Below are 17,538 nucleotides of genomic sequence, written 5' to 3'. Positions count from 1 at the left end.
TGTTTATTCCCATCTGTTACCACCATCTGTTACCTGTGTTTTCAGGAACAATAACGTAGTCAATTTTCTAATATTCAAACAATGCGCATGGAGGCGTCTGGTTACTTTACCATACGGGAAAATGGAGTAGAAAGCATCATTAAGATAATCATTACGAAGAAAAAAATAATATTAACTATAGTGTATTTTGCAATTATCGACATCCGAGTTTAGTCTTCGGCTTAAAACGAATCATCTATCTATCGGTATTTATATTCGATACCATTTTATACGACATAAATCGCTGTAAATGTTACTAACGCTGAAATAATTATTACAAATCTTTTCATAATTTAATATAATAAATAATAAAATAGACGTTTCTATGCCTAATTTGCTTACTTTCCATGCATTCACAATAATCTAAACAAACCTGATATTACTACCTTAAGCAAGTCAATTTTTCAAACTGTCACAAACTTCCAAAACGTTTTTCAATTTACTGGCGCAAGGAATGTGATACAGGGTGTACAGTAAACGTTGCGACAAACTTCTAGAGGAGGTGGGACACATCATAAGGATTAAGAATTGCATAGTTACCTATACCGGGAAATGTCAGGTGTAAGTGGTAGCAGAGGTAGAAGATTTAAAAGAAAACAAGAGACTGATTAATTTTAGACATTTATTGGACATGAATACAAAGGCTGTTTCGACAGCTTGAATGTTACAATAAATGCTCGAAGTTTGCACCACCAGACGCCAAACATGCCTGACACCGACGGACCATACCATTTATTGCCGAGCATGTTCAAATACACCGGGAGTTTCTTTGATTGTAGCAGCCGCGCAGGCGAGTCTTGCCACGAGATCCATTTCAGACCCAACAGGATCCTGATACAAGACACTTTTAATGGCTTCTCACAAAAAGAAATCAAAGCTCGATAAATCCAGTGAGTGTGGGGGTCGAGGAACTGCTTCACCACGCCCAATCCATCGATGCGGGAATGAGCTGTTCAAATGGTTACGAACATCCAGTCCAAAATTTGTCCGCTTCTTTAATGACCCGTAGTCGCACAAATTTTTATGCAGACGTGCAAGAAAACTGTGGTGTGGCTGATGTCTGTCGGGGAAGCGTTCTCAATAAATGTGTGCAGCGCATTGTCCATTAGCTTCAGTCCATTAGCTTTTCTATACACTAAGAATATGTCTGCAAACTCTCCATTCGTATAGCGTTCCATGTTTTTCGTATGGTGGCTACCGTTTGAATGAGGTAATCCTCACTTTCCATTAGCATTCTCTTGTAGAGCACCTTCTGGTGGCGTACATTGACGTTTCTGGGCATGGTTCCTATGCAATTCTTAGTTCTTATGATGTGCTCTACCTACCCTAGAAATTTGTCGCAACATTTACGGTACACCCTGTATATTACGAACCACATGAGTAATGAGGAACCGAGTTCACATTAAATGGACTTACAAGACATTTACATTGCAAGGCTATTCATAAGAGAATACTTTAATTCTTCATAATCCCTCTCTAATCACCTTTTAAGTGGGGAAACCATCCCAGTGGTGACAATTTATCATCCACTGAATTTTAGTTTGGATTGGTTTATTTAACTGTGGCAAAACACCCGAGAGCTATCTGCCTAAGAGGAGGGATGCCTTCGTGGAGGGCTTACTAAAAAAACTGGCTCGTATATACGTTACACATGGAGAAACTACGAAAATGCCCATGCAGCCAGCCTGTTCGCCAAACTTCAAATCCCGCACCGAACTCTAGCGTTTAGCGACTTTACTGCTCGGCCGCTGGTAAACCGTGTATTTTAGTTCAGATGCCGTCATGTCGTATGCTCCTGTAATCTGATGTGGAGCTTGAGAAACTTAAAGCTCGTCGCTTCGGGATGGAGATGGAGTGATCCAGTCTGTTGTTACTCAAATTCTGCGTTGAGTATCTTCTTTTTGATTTCGGCTCTCCGAAGATTCTAGGTTGCCGTTCGTATCTGTAGGAGAGCTGGAGGAATTGGAATTTGTTGCTTCTTGGGACGTATTATCCGGCTGTTTTTCAGAGCTATTAACCTTTAAGAACTTTCCCAATGATAGGTGTGATGCTTGAGGATGACTCAAATAATTAAACTATAGCCTTTCCCAGCTAAAATGTTTAAACTGTAGGTTTAAAAAATACCTCCTATCATCGGTACTTATTTACAAGAGCCTTTATTTCTAAATATGTCTTGTTTACTTGTGAAAAAGGATAATCAAGTGATAAAGTTATTGTTAGTAGAATGTTAATATGTTGTCTAAGTTGTTGTTGAAATATTTGATAAGGATTCGGATATTGTTTTGTTAAATAATTTATGCCAATATATAAATCATTAAATTTGGAAATAAAGGGAATAATTTAGAAAACAATATTAAATATATTCATTCTGAATATATATCGTTCTACCTTTTATTCGTTTAATCAAAGTTTTTTTTCTATTAGCTTAAATCTGGATTTTAATGCCTGTGGATTTGACATAAATTAGGAAATTAAGAATCAAAATAAATTATCCATTAGAACTTGGGTTGCTAATTTTTTTTAAATACAGCACTGTAACTTGTTAACGATGATCAGAAACTTCATTAATTACTTTTTACAGCATCAGAAATTTCGCAATGATGTCTGAAGTTTTGCATGTTTTGTGAAAAAAATATTCTCGGTCAATGAATTATTCTTATTGTCCTTTATAATATCACTCTAAAGGATGTGAGTTCTAAAGAAAGGAACTCAGTAAGCATTGCCGGCATGTTATATTTGATTTGATACGCCCAGAGTTTTGTGTTTTGAGACAGGAATTTACATGAATAGAAGTTATATGCATTTGAATGAGAGCGAATATTATTCTGTTCTTCATCTAAAGCGAGGGCGTTTTACGCTACACCCTGGAACACTAGACATCATTTTGTTACCTAGTTAGGCAATTAATTTTGTTGTAATCGCTTTTATAAAAGTCTATGTTATTAAAAATACACTTATTTTAGATTGGCCAACTGTAAAATAATTTTTTCGTACTTTGCATGTGTATTAAATTTTCAAACTGCATATGCTGATGTATAGAATTATTGCTACAATAAATAAATATAATGGCAAGAAAATTATGCTAATGAATAACGGGAACATGAATAATATATGAACATGAACTTTTGATAACGGGAACATGAATGCATAGTGTCATTTAGAGTCTAGGCTTCACAAGATCGACACCAGTATTAAGTTCTTGGGTATCATAGAGATCACCTTACAACGATGCGTAAGTCCTTACTTTTAGAAGGATCCCCCTCTCTTTTTTTTTTTTTTTTTCAATGGCGGGCGCTTACCTATTCCGGCATTGGCCACTCCTAAGGCCAGATGTGGTTGTCTCTTTATTATGGAGGCACCTAATAGATGGGCCACAATTGCCTCTTGTGAAGGGACAGACAATTTTTACATCCATAATTTCTGGATTAGAACCCGGGTCCTTTTGTATCGCAGTCAGGCTGCCCTAACCGCTATACCGCCTGGGTGGTGTCAGAGGGATCCCTCGTTACGAGATTTTTGAGAAGGGACTGAAATTATTCAAGTTATTCAAAATAGAAGCCCTGGATACAATCAAATTAGCAGCCCCCAGATGGTATAATGGTTAGGAAAGCTTGACTGCGATACTGAAGGGCCTGGTTTCGAATCTCGGAGAAGGCAAGGATGTAGAAAGGTAAGTAGGTAGGTAGGTTACGGAGGACTGGAACGCCTGGTGTCAGGTATGTGTTCCACGCCCTCCTCTGACTACAGCAAAAGCTCCCTGGAGCCACACGAGGCTGCACCAAGAGATTATTGAGGTTGTCAAAGGGAAGTACATGGCCTTACAATCGCATTAGTAAGATTGTATTACAGATTGAAGAGGCAAGCTGTGGTGTTACAGATGGTAGGTAGTTAAACTAAAAATACAATAAGACGTACCATAAAAAGACATAAATACACATAAGCAAACAATACACAAAACACAATGCGTAAAATGCATAAGTAGAGAACACATAAAACAGGTACATACACATAGTCACTTAAGACACAAAAAGACAAATGGAGTACGAGAAGTCACATGAAAGCTGGAGCACAAGGTTAGTGTTGGACAATTCTGTTGTATATAAATACAGGTACATCTTGAATGATGAATGATGAATTCACGAATACACGGTGGCCGCTTATTAGGTGCCTCCACAATAAATGGGCCACCACTTCTGGCCTTAGAAGTGGGCAATGCAGTTATAGGCAAGTGCCCGCCATTGAAAAAAAAAATCAAATTAGCTCTAATAGACCCGTATTGAGATCTCCACTTAAAAATATTACAAGGCAACAGTCCACTTGTCTTGACATTAAGTGTAAAGAAAAAAATATTTTCGATAATTTCACAGTTTAATTTAACCTAATAAAAATCACAGTCTTCTAGCGCATGATAACACGTTTAAATCTCAGTTACAGCTTGCCATTTGGACAATTATTGCGTTTGACTCTTCACACAGGTAAGATTTACCGTCAGCCAAATCCGCTAATGCAAACGTTCTGATTACGATTTCAAATTATGATTCTTTATTGTACCCAGAGGCTTGCCATTTAAAATCTACATGACTTTCCGTAAAGAACGAGTAATTGAAGCAAAGGTTACCTTCACAAATTTTAGGTGACACTTTCTATACTATTTCCTGCTCAATGAAATTTCACGTTTTCGTTTCTTCTTTTAAGTACACCTTCTTTCTCACCATGTGTTGCTATTTTCTTTGAAGTTGCGAACTTTCAATGAATTGCCAATCAATGATTCGCTGGTGATTTCGACACTAATATTTTTCCACGCGTCTATCTTATCTGTTAGGTTTGGATTCAGAACGGATTTCAGAAAATATATTTAAACTATTGCGTCACTTTTGTTCTCCCTGTCTTATTTAAATCTCTTCGAAACTTTATCTTGTTATCAAATTATTGATCAGTGATCTTTGCTTTTATATTGAGGGTTTAAACTGAATTGAAAATATCCTGAAGTTCTAGATTCCCGTCACTATTTAAATCAAGAAATCGTATTCATGAGAATACTTAAATTTCTTAAATGCGTAAAAAGTTTCCAAAAAGACGTTCTGTAGGCGGAGCGAACGAGGAAATACTTCTGATAAAATACGTGAAGGATCACAGAATTAAAATTCACGCGAAGCTGATGAAAAGGTTTTAAGGGGTGGAATTCTGAATTTTGTTTTGGAATTTAAAACCTGACAGGACGGTTCTATTTAGTAGCAAAAACTAAAAATATTTTTACCAATGGCCGGACAGTGTCTCTATGGTATTCATCGAGAATGGTTGAACCCATCGACTCTTTAACGTTTCTTGCCACTCTCAAGAAAGGGAGAGACACATATTTACAGGTGACTGGGGGGTCCAAACACCCGGGCGGCTTACTAGAACTATTCGGGTATCGTTCAGAATCTGTACAACGCAAGAAATCTCTGGTGCCCCAGAAGCGCGGCGTTGGGAGCTTTGTAGAAACTTTCGACTGTACACGGCCATATGGTGGCAAGGTATAAGACGACAGTTTCATACAGGTACAAGATGCTGTTACACTTATAAGGTATTTCGCCCGCCTTCTTAGCATGCCTTCGTAGTGCAGCGATCAGCACGCTAGGCGCATATTCCATTGATTCCCGGCGAAGGCGTTGCTCGTTTTTCATCACTCCTACTTTAAAAATAACCTAATGTCTCTACACACTGATATTGTACATTGATAATGCTGTTATACTGAGACTGTGCACTGAATTGGGAGAATTTAAGCATTTTAAACTGATATTTTTACACAATACGATACTCTTATATAGATATGCGACACACATGACAAGCTATACTCTAGGATTGAACCCATGTCTTTGGTTTCGAATTGGCAATCAACCTTCGCTAACCACTAAATTTAGTATCCAGAATGGCAGAATACCATCTATGCTAAACCATTAAAAAATGAAAAATATTTCGTTAATGAAACATTGCATTTTATGTGTGCGTATGGATGTTCATAATCATTGATTTTCTTAATAAATAAGGTAGAGTCAAGTGTTAGGAAGAGAGAGAAATGTCAAGAATACAGCTTTAAGCAAAGAAACAAAAAATGAAGTATGCAGCACAAAATTTTATCTATATAAGATTTTTATGTTTAAACATTAACAATGATGCCTCAAAGAAATGAAATTTAATGAAAGAAAATTAAACTTTAGTTGTTTCATTAATTTTTTCAAAGTTTCCGGATGAGAAATCATTGATAATTCTGTTTCCCTTAAATGAGAATTGCTTATGACAGAGAACTGAAACTTAATGGATTGATTATTGGAAGGTTTTCTTTTTTTTTTTTCCCATAGCAAATGTGGTAAGCTAAGGCTGAAACCTATAACGTACTATTCTTGTAAAAATTATTAAAAGCATATTCAGACCCAAACATTAAAATTTATATAACATTAAATTAATACTTTCAGTAAGTGAGATACAAGATACGGAACCTCAATAAAATTTGCTGCAAAGCAACAATCAATATTTTCTTTCTTTTTAAAAACTTCAACATTTTCAGACCACTTTAGATAGCTTAAAATTAGCTTTTTAAAAGCTACTTAAAATCAAAACTATAGAAGAAATAGTAAAGTCATTAAGTTTGTTTGAAGCAGGTGATGTGAAAAATGTATAGGCTCTCGCCGGGACTCCGAACCTTGGACCTCTCGAATACTCGTCGAGTATGCTTCCAATTCCTGGGGCTTGAGTGGCTACCAAGGTGCGTCGGCAGGTGGTGGATAGCCAAGTGTCCTGTATTATCTGACAGGATAGCTTCCAATAATAAATAAGAAGCCACAAACCTTCTTTCATAACCCTAGAGTTATGCGACCCGTGCCTAGGGTGAATGGCACTGCGGTTTTAGTGTCTTAACGGAGCGTCTAGAATGCCTGGCAACTTTTAGAGTATTTTGTCTTACCCAACAATAGGGAATACTGGGTGGACCAACAATAGGATATACTGGGTGGACCCTTTTTATCCTGTATTTTTTCCCTACTTTATATATGGCTGAAAATGAAGAATATAACAAAATTCTGCTTTTGCAGGCAAAACTTCTAAGGTAGATTCTTCTCAAAACAAGAAAACCCAGGGGAAATCAATTGAAGGAGTAGAAATTAATCCTTCATTGAGAGAGAGGTAGAAATGACCTCCATTCAAGTTACTCAGTCAATTTCTGGAGAAAAGCAGATAAATCCAAAACCAAAAACAGAATGTTCGGAGCACAAAAAAATCCAAGCCCTTCGGCATCGCAGTCAGCTTCCCTTACCACTATACCGACTGGGCAGCAAATTGCCAAAGGTACTGGGGTTGAAAAAGCCCAAGGGGAAAAGTGGAAGAAAAAAGGCAATCTCAAAGGATGGAGCAGAATACAGCCCCGAAGACTGCCAAAAGAGACAGACCTGAAGGCTGTACCTTCAGGGAGGCTCTTACGGTGGTCAAGATGGTTGTATTCATTGAGAGACACCCTGAAAAATGTTTATCGGAGGAATAGGCTACTAACCTTGAGCTTCTTATAACGTTGACTACTTTAGGTATCCTCAGTACTAAAGAGTTACACCTGAGCTCTGTTAAGGGGCTGTCAGACTTTATAAACAAAGTGGGCGGCTCAAACAAATAGAGCTAGGAATCATTGGGTTTGCTGCGTTTGGCACAAAATGCTATTTAGCACAGTGCCTGATACCAGACAGATTCAACCTCAAGAAAGAAGAAGAAAATGCTTCCAATTACACCACGAAGGCAGGTAGAAAGGAGGGAGAAAATACCTCAAGAGTTTTGCGTCTAGCTATACCAGGCTACTAAAGGGGTTACGTATAACCTTATGCGCAACACATTCTGCAAATTATGGCGTTTAGTTCTTTATATGAACTAATATCTAGCTCTACTATTAACCAGTTAGCGTATTTTTTGGCACAGACGTTTCACAGAACATAATTTTGAACATTGGGATAAACGGTGCAGAAGTTATTAAAGAAAAACAAAACTTTCAAAGCTGGCTAATAATTTTATTAGGTATATCAGATTGCCGCCCTGACGGTATAGTGGTTAGCGGAGCCTACTGCGGTACTCGAATCCCATAGAAGGCAAGGATGTTAACTGCCCGTTCTTTCATAGGAGACAACAGTGACCGCCTGGTTTAGGTGTCTCCCCGATAAAATGGCTATCAATTCTGGCCTTAGGAGCAGTAGCGGCTCGTGGCTAAAATTAGTGGGGGTGCTGTTACAAAAAAATTTAACCTTTGTTTTAAAATTGTCTAAAAGGAAATAAACATATATAAAAAAAATATTTTGAAAGTTCATGAAATCTTACAAGAAAAAAAATTAAACATTTCTTAATTACTTTAACCAAAATTGTTACAGTTCAATCTTTGCCTATTCATTTAAAAATGAAATCCATTCTTCTTGTTTTAATTTGCGCGAAAAGTAACCAAAATTGTTACAGTTCAATCTTTGCCTATTCATTTAAAAATGAAATCTATTCTTCTTGTTTTAATTTGCGCGAAAAGATCAATAATTTTCTCCTTGATCTCTGGATGACAACTGAAGAAATTTTTCTTTATTGAAATCAATGTAAGCGCATTTAGTCTTTCCGAATTCCTAGAGCTCCTAGAAAAGTTTTCGTTCTTTTAAATGTTGAAAAGCAGCTTTCTGCCTCTGATGTAGTCATGGGCACTCTCAAGAGAATTTTTATCTGTTTCGTTTGCAGTATTCATGGATATCAGACCTACAATAGAATACTTTTAGTTCAGTTTCAAGCTTTTCTTTGTCAATCATTAAATATACTTCAGTGGTCAGTACTATTTCTTCTGTAGAATGGTCATTCCTAAAACTAGCGAAGCATGTCTTGTTTAACAATTTAGCATCAGCTGCCAAGTATTTAGTGGAAGAATACCTGTACATTATATCAATACATAGTATAAAATCACATATTTCCTTAGCTTCTGCCATCAGTGGCTTTGAAAAATTCTTACAGTACTTTGAGTTTCTTAATTCTAAAATAGCAGTTTTGAAATTTGTTATATATTCGCTAACTTTAAACAACACACTCATTTCTCTGAATTGCATTTAGTTGTATATTATTTCAACATGACGCATCTGATAGAAAAGCTCTAACCAAAACTTGAAATTATCATCATATAGTTTTTTTTTAAATTCCTGTTGCTTTTGCAATAGTTTGATCTGCATTTGATGTTGACTGAATTTCAGTAAGGCAATTTTTTAAAGGTTGCAAATTTTCATGAACTCTGTTTATGGTCCGTATGATGAAGTTCCACCTTGTGGAAGAATACGACACGCGCAGAGTGAAAAGAAATCACGTTTCCAACAACATGCCAGAATTTCGGCACTGCAAGAGCGACAGTGCTCTTCTCGCTACCCGGCTTGCGTGCTGCTTTCTGTGCGTGCACGCGCAGAACAGCCAAGCACCACGTCGCTGGAAATGTGAAGCGCGCCTTTCCAAACCAAGAATTTCGTAGGGATGGCAACTGAAATTAAGCTTAAGAATTATGTATTGTAAAAGTATAAAGAAAGAATTAAAGACTAAAGGGCACATTATATTAAATATTAAAAATAATAATACGTGGAAATAAGAGGTGCTGCAGTTCCACAGTGCTTATTACGAGCCGCCATTGCTTAGGGGTGGCGAATGGTGAAAACACAAGTGCTCGCGCCATTGGATAAACAAACAAGCAAAAAAAAAAAAAAAAAAAAAAAGTACATCAACTTAATCAGAACTTAAATTTCTGCAATTTGTAAGCCCAAACACTTGTAACTAACAATAACTATAAGTTATAGAGGTAAGGTGTAACTGGAACAAAAGCTTATTAGGATATTCGAAAAAAATGATTGGATTGTCTTTTTGGTACTTTCCCGTTTTGCCGGCGCAGGCGATAAAGTCGCCAATAATGGTACAAACGGAATACCCTCGCTGGTAACCTTTTACCCCTCATTTTCAAAATAAGTCGCAGCCATTTCTTATCAGATTGATTGTTTCTTTTAACACAGGCATACAATTACATAGAATTTTTACCAGATAGCTCAATTTAATGCTCGAAGGTAATTCGAGGAAATTAAGTCAATTAGGATGCATCACACCGCTCATCCGAAGGCGAAAATATAGAAAAGGCAAAGTCAAGGGTTAAATTCATAAATTCTAATGATAATGCACTAGCGAAGTAAAGCACTGCTGTTTTACATAATTTCTGAGTAAGCTATTCGTACGAATTGAAATAATTCTTACATTTAAACTTGTGTTCCAAATTAATATTTAACTTGAAATTAATGTAGGTAATTACTGAGAGAATTAGATTTTTGTAGCGTAGTTTACGTGAGATGAGATAATTTGAGTCACATGATATGAACCCGCGAATCAGGATGTTGAGCCATAAAAGCATAGTAAATTCTTAAATTAATGTCTTTTTACAAATTTATGGTCTATATTAATTGGCTTTTTACAAAATTTTAAACGATATTAAAATGTTTATCCCTTCAACATGTGGTGTTGCGCGGCCCCAACCTACACGCAACAATAGTAGTGACTGCTATGAACTGGAAAGCACACAAACTCTTAAGAAGGGTTTAAATCCCTGTTTATTCCACTTTAGAAGTTACAGATGCGTGCACTTGACACTCACAAACTACGCCGACCCGGCGGTAAAATAAAAATAAGAAACTAAAAATGAATAATAACAAGTTACTACCTACGAGGCTCTCTAAACGTAACTAACCTAACCGCGTTCTAAGAAAACAGCTGATATTTCAGCAAACTTTCTGAATATTAAGTTGAAAGATTCAACTATCTGCCGAGGCAAGCACACAGGCCGAAACGCGCGGTTCTTAACTTTCTACCTAACAACCTCCACACTCGTGAATCAAGAAAGAACACTTTCGAACTCGTTTCCCTTCTATTTAACTCAAATTACTTCCGCTGACAATTTGAATACTTTGCGCGTTGTACTAAAATTTACATACTCTGGCATTGGCAATTCCAGGGGAAAGTAAGGCTTGACAGGAAAGATAGTTTAAACTTAAAATAAATGTTAGTTAAAATAAATATAAACCCTAAAAACATAAAAAATTCGTAAAACTAACATTTGTTTATATTTTTTATGTGTATACTGTATGTTGTCGCCAATAAAGCCTGCTTGGCGAGATTTGCGCCGGGGAAATGGAAAAGTACCGTCTTTTTTTTTTTTTTTTTTCGTAGGATAAATACGCATCAACTGTACGCTGTTATGTACCACGTTGAGAATGTTTTTTTTCTTTCGTTTATTGCATTTTTCAGAAAGTATTAAAGAATCAAATTATTTTTTACTTGCATAAAGCAATTTTATTTTTAAAATTTAGGCATAGTTTTATCTTTTTCCAACCTGTTAAACGGCATTAATGTTTCCTCGAGATAACACGCTTCTTTTCTAATAGCTTTTTAAGTTAGAAGGAAAAAGCAATTTTAGCTTTAAAAATATCACACCCCAAAAAACAATGAGACTTACTCTAAAAGGCTGATGAAAATTAATTGGCTGTAGCTATGCAGATTGGCAAAAATGCCATACGTGAAAAGGAAATGAAAATCACGTCACCACGCTTTGCAAAGCATATTTTTAGAAAATAAGGTAAACAGTGAGTCAAGGAGTAAATGAAAAGAAGTATGTTAGTAGACAGCATGTAATTGCTTTTCCAATAATTTAATTGGCTAAATATTTTTCAAAAATAATAGAACTATCTTTGTGGTCATACACATTCACATACGCTAATTTCCTAGCTTCTTGTAGCGAAAAAAAAAAAAAAAAAGAAGTCACGTGATATATGTTTGTAGTTTTCCCGTTCATCTGGCCTAAATAAGTAGGCCAGATGAACGGGAAGACTAATAATAGCTCTTACAGCCAAATAGATAGTTGTAAGTAGCTCAAAGGGAAAAAAAAAAAAAAAAAAAAAAAAAAATACGGCGAAATTCTCCCTAACATCACCAAAATTAAAATACAATAACACACCGAACAAATATTACTTTAGAAGTCAAACAACAAAAAATCAGCGTTATATTTTCAAATTTTCACAGGACTAGTTTCGGTGGTTTTACCGAACCATCATCCTCAGCTCAAGAAAGAAATTCATAAATATCTTTAAAGCACATGCAGGATTTGTTTAATTTTAGGAAATGATGCCTCAAGTTTACAAGAATACAGAAAAACAAAATTAACAGACCTTCTTTTAATCATTAAAGATTAAAAAACATTGCTTTTTAATTGCAGACTTTAGTTCAATAATTGTTACTTTCGAATAGATTAAAATGTTTTCTCGTTACAGATGAAGAACAATTTACTGATCGTTAGAGACCTAAAGAAACTAATCATTTCTTCATCATCATTATGAGCGATTATGTCTGTAATTGTCGTCATGGAAAAAGTTTCTGCAACATTCAATTTGATTTTTATGATCACCAGTCAAAAATTAAAAATGGAATAGTTTCAGAATTTATTATCCAATTTAAACTGCATCGCAAGTTTTGCTGCTTATAGATTCATTGACGTTTTATAATTATCACTATTTCTGTAATGGTATTTCTTCAAAAAATAAACTTAAAATTTCATAATTTACTTTAAATTAATTTTAGGAAGAAGGATTTTTATTTGTGAACGGATATACACTCAGCTGCAAAAATTGAAGTAAGTATTTTCTCCCACTTTTCTGCATGCCTTCGTGGTGTAACTGGAAGCACACTCGACACTCATTTGGGAGGTCCGGGGTTCGAATCCCGATGAGGGCATTGCAGATTTTTCCTCTCTTCTTCCTTGATAAAACCTAATGAGTCTAAAGTGGCGCCCGAACTAAAAGGTGATGGGAGATAATTCGTCGCCGCCGGGAGTTGGGTGCCCTAATCTCCAGTCGCCCATTGAAAGAAGAAGTGTATAAGGTATTTTCTCCCTCCTTTCCGCATGCCTTCGTGGTGTAGCTGGTGTGCAAGCATACTCGACGCATATTCTAGAGGTCCAGGGTTCGAATCCCAGCGAGAGCAATGCACGTCTAATGCTTAAAGAAAACCCAATGGCTCTACAAGTAAATATGATTTTCATCATAAAAGTACTCATATATTTACGTGTTAACATTGTGACGGACGGCAAAAATTGACGTTTTAAGAACTAATACTATAATTCAATAATAGCACCCCTTGAAAAAGAGTCGTTTAGTTAAATTCCAGTCTTTAAACTGAATCTTCTTCTTTTAGCGCTTTCTCTGTTGCCAGCAAGACGTAATACTCTGAGCTCTGAAATGAAAATAAATCTCATCCACGCCTCTTAAGCCTATTCACTTTTTGTTTACCATATTAAATATGCTTTAAATGAAAAGAAGCTGATAACTCTACTGTTTTAACAATGCGTTAGTACTGTATTGTGATTTATCTCACTTGTTCGACAGTAACATCAGAACTACTATCCATTTTGCATACACTCGTTAAAAAAAATGTTGTAAAGCAGTTAAAAATGACATAGAAAAAGCAGTCAATGTGTAACTGAATTACAAGTTTGATTATCTCAGTAAAACTATTGTAAATATGAAATCAGATAATATTTAAATGTGTACATAACTGTCATGATTATACCTAACTATCTCATGCAACTTGTACAAGACAATGTCTGTAATTAACATATCTGTGCTTATACGCACGCTTTGTATGCCCATGTATTTTTCTTTTTACTTCCTTGTACGAAGTAAAAAGAAAGTATTGTAATCGCGAAAAGCTTCAGGCAGCATATTTCAACGAAAATATCCACTTTGACCACTTTCGAATGCAATTTAACGATGTTTTTGCGTGATATCTGTACGTAAGGACAGAATAAAAGACTCTTTTCCTCTAAAAAACTAAAAAACTGCTTTAAAATGAATTCTGAAGAGAATTTTTTGTGGCGTCTGTACGAACGTATGTACGAACGTATGTACGTACGTGCGTACGTACGTATCTCGCATAACTCAAAAACGAGTAGCCTCAGAACGTTGAAATTTTGTATATAAGACTACTATAACATGTAGATGTGCACCTCGTATTTTGGTTTCAATCGGGGGCGCCAAACGTATATAAATATATTTATAAATATATCCACTCTGTTACCCGGGTTAGTAATCTCAGTTTCTTTACTCTTATATGTTTGTAAATTGTACATTTTTTACTTTAAAAATGATTGAATTATGTTGTTTTTATCTTCCGGTTAAGGGTTTTATGTCTTTAGTGAATCTGTATGCAATATTTTTAGAATTATCAACAATTTTAAAATTGTTTAAGTGCCTCTAAGCCTAATTTGATGGCGGCCATTGCTCTTGTTTACATTTGAAACAGCTGAGTAGCGGATTTGTTGCCAATCTAGAGAAACTTAGCTTCGCAACAACAAAGATAACGCCTTCATTTATTATTTAAATCCTGCTTAATCCTTTCTGTAATTTTTTCGAGGAAATAAGCATTTAAGATTTACTTCGTAATTTTTAATACAGATATTTTGAGTTTTTATGTATTTTTGCCTTGTCGCGAAGTGAAAACTGAATTAATTGAATGAGAAAGGCTCAATCGTCTGTGAAAAACTGTTACTTTTTTGTTTTGTTTGCTTAATTTCTTTTATACATAGTTCTAGCTTTATTATAGTATTTGAATAGAACATGTGGCAACGATTAGATAATTCTTTAAATGATATAAATTTTGTGCATTCTGAGTTATAATATGAACGAAATATAATACTGTTAAGTAAACCTAGCGCCAGAGTGTCGCTATGGTAAACAAAGTGAATTTTAAAGAATGCATTTATTCTATTGTGGTTTATGCGCTGTCGGCGAAGTAGGTTTAATTCAATCTAATAAGTTAAAATAAAGTAGAAGAAAAAATGCGTATAATTTAATATTCCGCACAAGGAAGTCATGTGGTGTACACATCAGATTTTTTTTTATATATGAAGGAAATAATCCCTTCTGCCACGATAACTATTAACATCGTAAGATTTTTTACAACAAAGTCAGGTCAGTGGTTATCTCACGCGGCGTTTAGTAACATCAGAACAAGTTCACAAAATTATCGTGGCAAGGATTACAAGATGGCTCCTGTCGTTGGCAATAGCCTTGATCACCATACAGTTGGCAGAACCGCTTTGCTTATTTTCGACCCCAGCTCTGAAAGAGAGCAGCCCGGGAGCACGGGTCTGAGGTTCACCCACTCCTCTTTCCCTACGACCAACCTCTCGAGAGGACTATCACTTCGCCGCTCTTTAGAGGGCTTCCATGCTGCAAAGATATTATACATTTACAAACATCCATGCCTTTTTCGGGATTCGAAACCGAGCTCTTTGGTACGGCAGTTAACGTCGCTACCCACTATCGCAATTAGGCGGCCCTAATAATCTTCCATAAAAAGAAGTTTGAACGTTTACGTTTGATTGCTTTTATATTCATTTAAAGTCACTAAAGTAAGAAAGAAGGCTTGAAAGTGATACTTACCATTTGACATGGCGAAAAAAGTTATTTCCGTCATAGTTGATCAAAAATGGCTGCAGCCTTTCTTGTCATTTGAGTTTTCAAATACAGCATCGTTTCACATCACCTCAGATAAACCAGGTGTATTCAGACATCTGCACAGCACCAATCATCAGCTTCTCCTCGTCATTAATTACATTACTGATGGATTCAATTGCAAATTTCCTACCGGCGCAATTTTCTTAGATATTGCCAAAGCCTTTGACAGAGTGTGGCACTAAGGACTTATATTCAAACTAATTCAGCTCAATTTTCCGAACCACTTTATTCGACTTATTGCCTCTTACCTCAGCAATCCCACTTTTGCTGTCAAAGTTGGAAACACCCTCTCAACTACTAGAAATATTACTGCAAGTGTCCCTCAAGGCTCCGTTCTCTCTCCTTTTCTTTACAATATTTATACTCAAGACATTCCAAAAGAATCTCATATTTCTATCGCCTTATTTGCCGACGATACCACTATCCTATTTCAAGCTTCAACCATCAATACTATACAAATTTTGCTACAAAACTATTTGGAGCTTCTTGAAAATTGGATGACGCTGTAGAGAATTGACGTTAACACTGACAACACCAAAACCTTTATTTTCAGAAAAGGACAAACAAACTTCCTTCCGCCTAATCCCATCTTCTTTGACGACGATATTCAGTGGACGGATCAAGTGAAGTACATCGGAGTCACACTTGACAAAAAACTCACTTTTCTGCAACATTTACACGAAACCGTCAGGAAATTCAATATCTCAACAGCTACTATGCGTCCTCTCCTCGGCAGACATAGCAATCTGACTATCAACAATAAACTTGTTTATACAAGTCTATTCTTAGACCTGCTTTACGCCAGTCCGGTATGGGGACACGCCGCTAAAACCCACATAAAAAAGATCCAAGTTATTCAAAACAAAACCCTTCGTGAAATTATTAATGCACCCTGGTTCATCCCAAATTCATATATTCACAGAGATCTTCAAATTGATACCATACAAAATTATATCAAAAAATTTGCACCAAATTTTTTCCTTTCTGTACTATTACATCCAAACAGCTGTATCAGTTCTTTTGCGATGCTCACCTTTTCCTCGAGAATGTTAATTATTTGAAGGACCTACTACCTTACTGAACCAACTTTTTTTCACATTGCTTGTCTATTAATTCATTACATCTTTCTTCGCCGACTGAGGGCGGCTAAGTGAAATATCCCATTCTACCATCTTGATTCTTCTTATCATCCTTTTGTTGTTCCAGACATTCTTTTATCTGATTCAGAGTAAAAGCGCGCTGTCGCGCGCTTGCACTTTCTTTCCATTCGGCACAGTCAAGATAAACCAGGTGCTGCTATTATTCTTTTATGTTAATGGGAAATTATTTACAATAACGCTCAAGTTTTCGCAAGATTGAAGCAATTATAATGCACTATTGTAAAGCAATATTCTCGTTTGTTAAAATTCTGTTTTTTAAATTCCTACTATTAGCTCACACTCCCCTTATATCTTGTTCAAATTTCAAATCATTAATAAAATTAATAAAATACGTTTTTTTTTTCATCCGCTCAAGTTCAAATACGTTATCTAAAACTTGTAGTAGATGACACTTGATGTTTATACAGTTTTCTCACATATTAAAGTCAATTCCTACTTATGTATTCCTGTTTATCGGAAATAAAGATATGCTGTTTTTATTTTAAATAAAGACAGCATAATTATTTTATTAATTTAATTTATTTTAAATAAGACTTACAAATAATGACCGTTTATTAGGAATTCTCACTTGCTGTAAAAATTAATTTTATAACAACTTATAAATAATAGTACATAACTATGAGAAATGGGATTGCGATATTTAACAAAACTAAATGGCAACGGTAAGACAGAGTTCTAAAGATTTTTAAAGTGTATGGAATTAAACAATTGCAGTTTTATAGAGTTGAATGAAGCGGATGTAATGTTCCATTATGCAGCGAAAATTCTCCCCA

The 17,538-nt window shown here is 35.7% G+C and overlaps 2 protein-coding genes across 2 annotated transcripts in view; one reads left to right on the top strand and one right to left on the bottom strand.

Moving 5' to 3' along the window:
- Positions 1 to 16,715, bottom strand: part of LOC118195680 (putative methyltransferase-like protein 24) — a 77,448-nt gene extending 60,733 nt beyond the window's left edge. The window contains exon 1 of the mRNA XM_035367007.2: positions 15,531 to 16,715. Coding sequence (XP_035222898.2) covers positions 15,531 to 15,564 — 34 coding nt within the window. The 5' untranslated portion in view covers positions 15,565 to 16,715. The remainder of the gene's footprint in view (positions 1 to 15,530) is intronic.
- Positions 1 to 17,538, top strand: part of LOC118195681 (putative methyltransferase-like protein 24) — a 101,059-nt gene that overhangs the window by 8,497 nt on the left and 75,024 nt on the right. The gene's annotated exons all lie outside the window — the stretch shown is intronic.

Source organism: Stegodyphus dumicola, chromosome 5 (genome assembly GCF_044657685.1).
Source record: "Stegodyphus dumicola isolate Sdum_Otavi_A_Nest chromosome 5, ASM4465768v1".
NCBI classification, from domain to species: Eukaryota; Metazoa; Arthropoda; class Arachnida; order Araneae; family Eresidae; genus Stegodyphus; species Stegodyphus dumicola.
The sequence above is the reverse complement of the archived record's forward strand: the minus strand, read 5'-3'. Positions and strand labels throughout refer to the sequence as shown.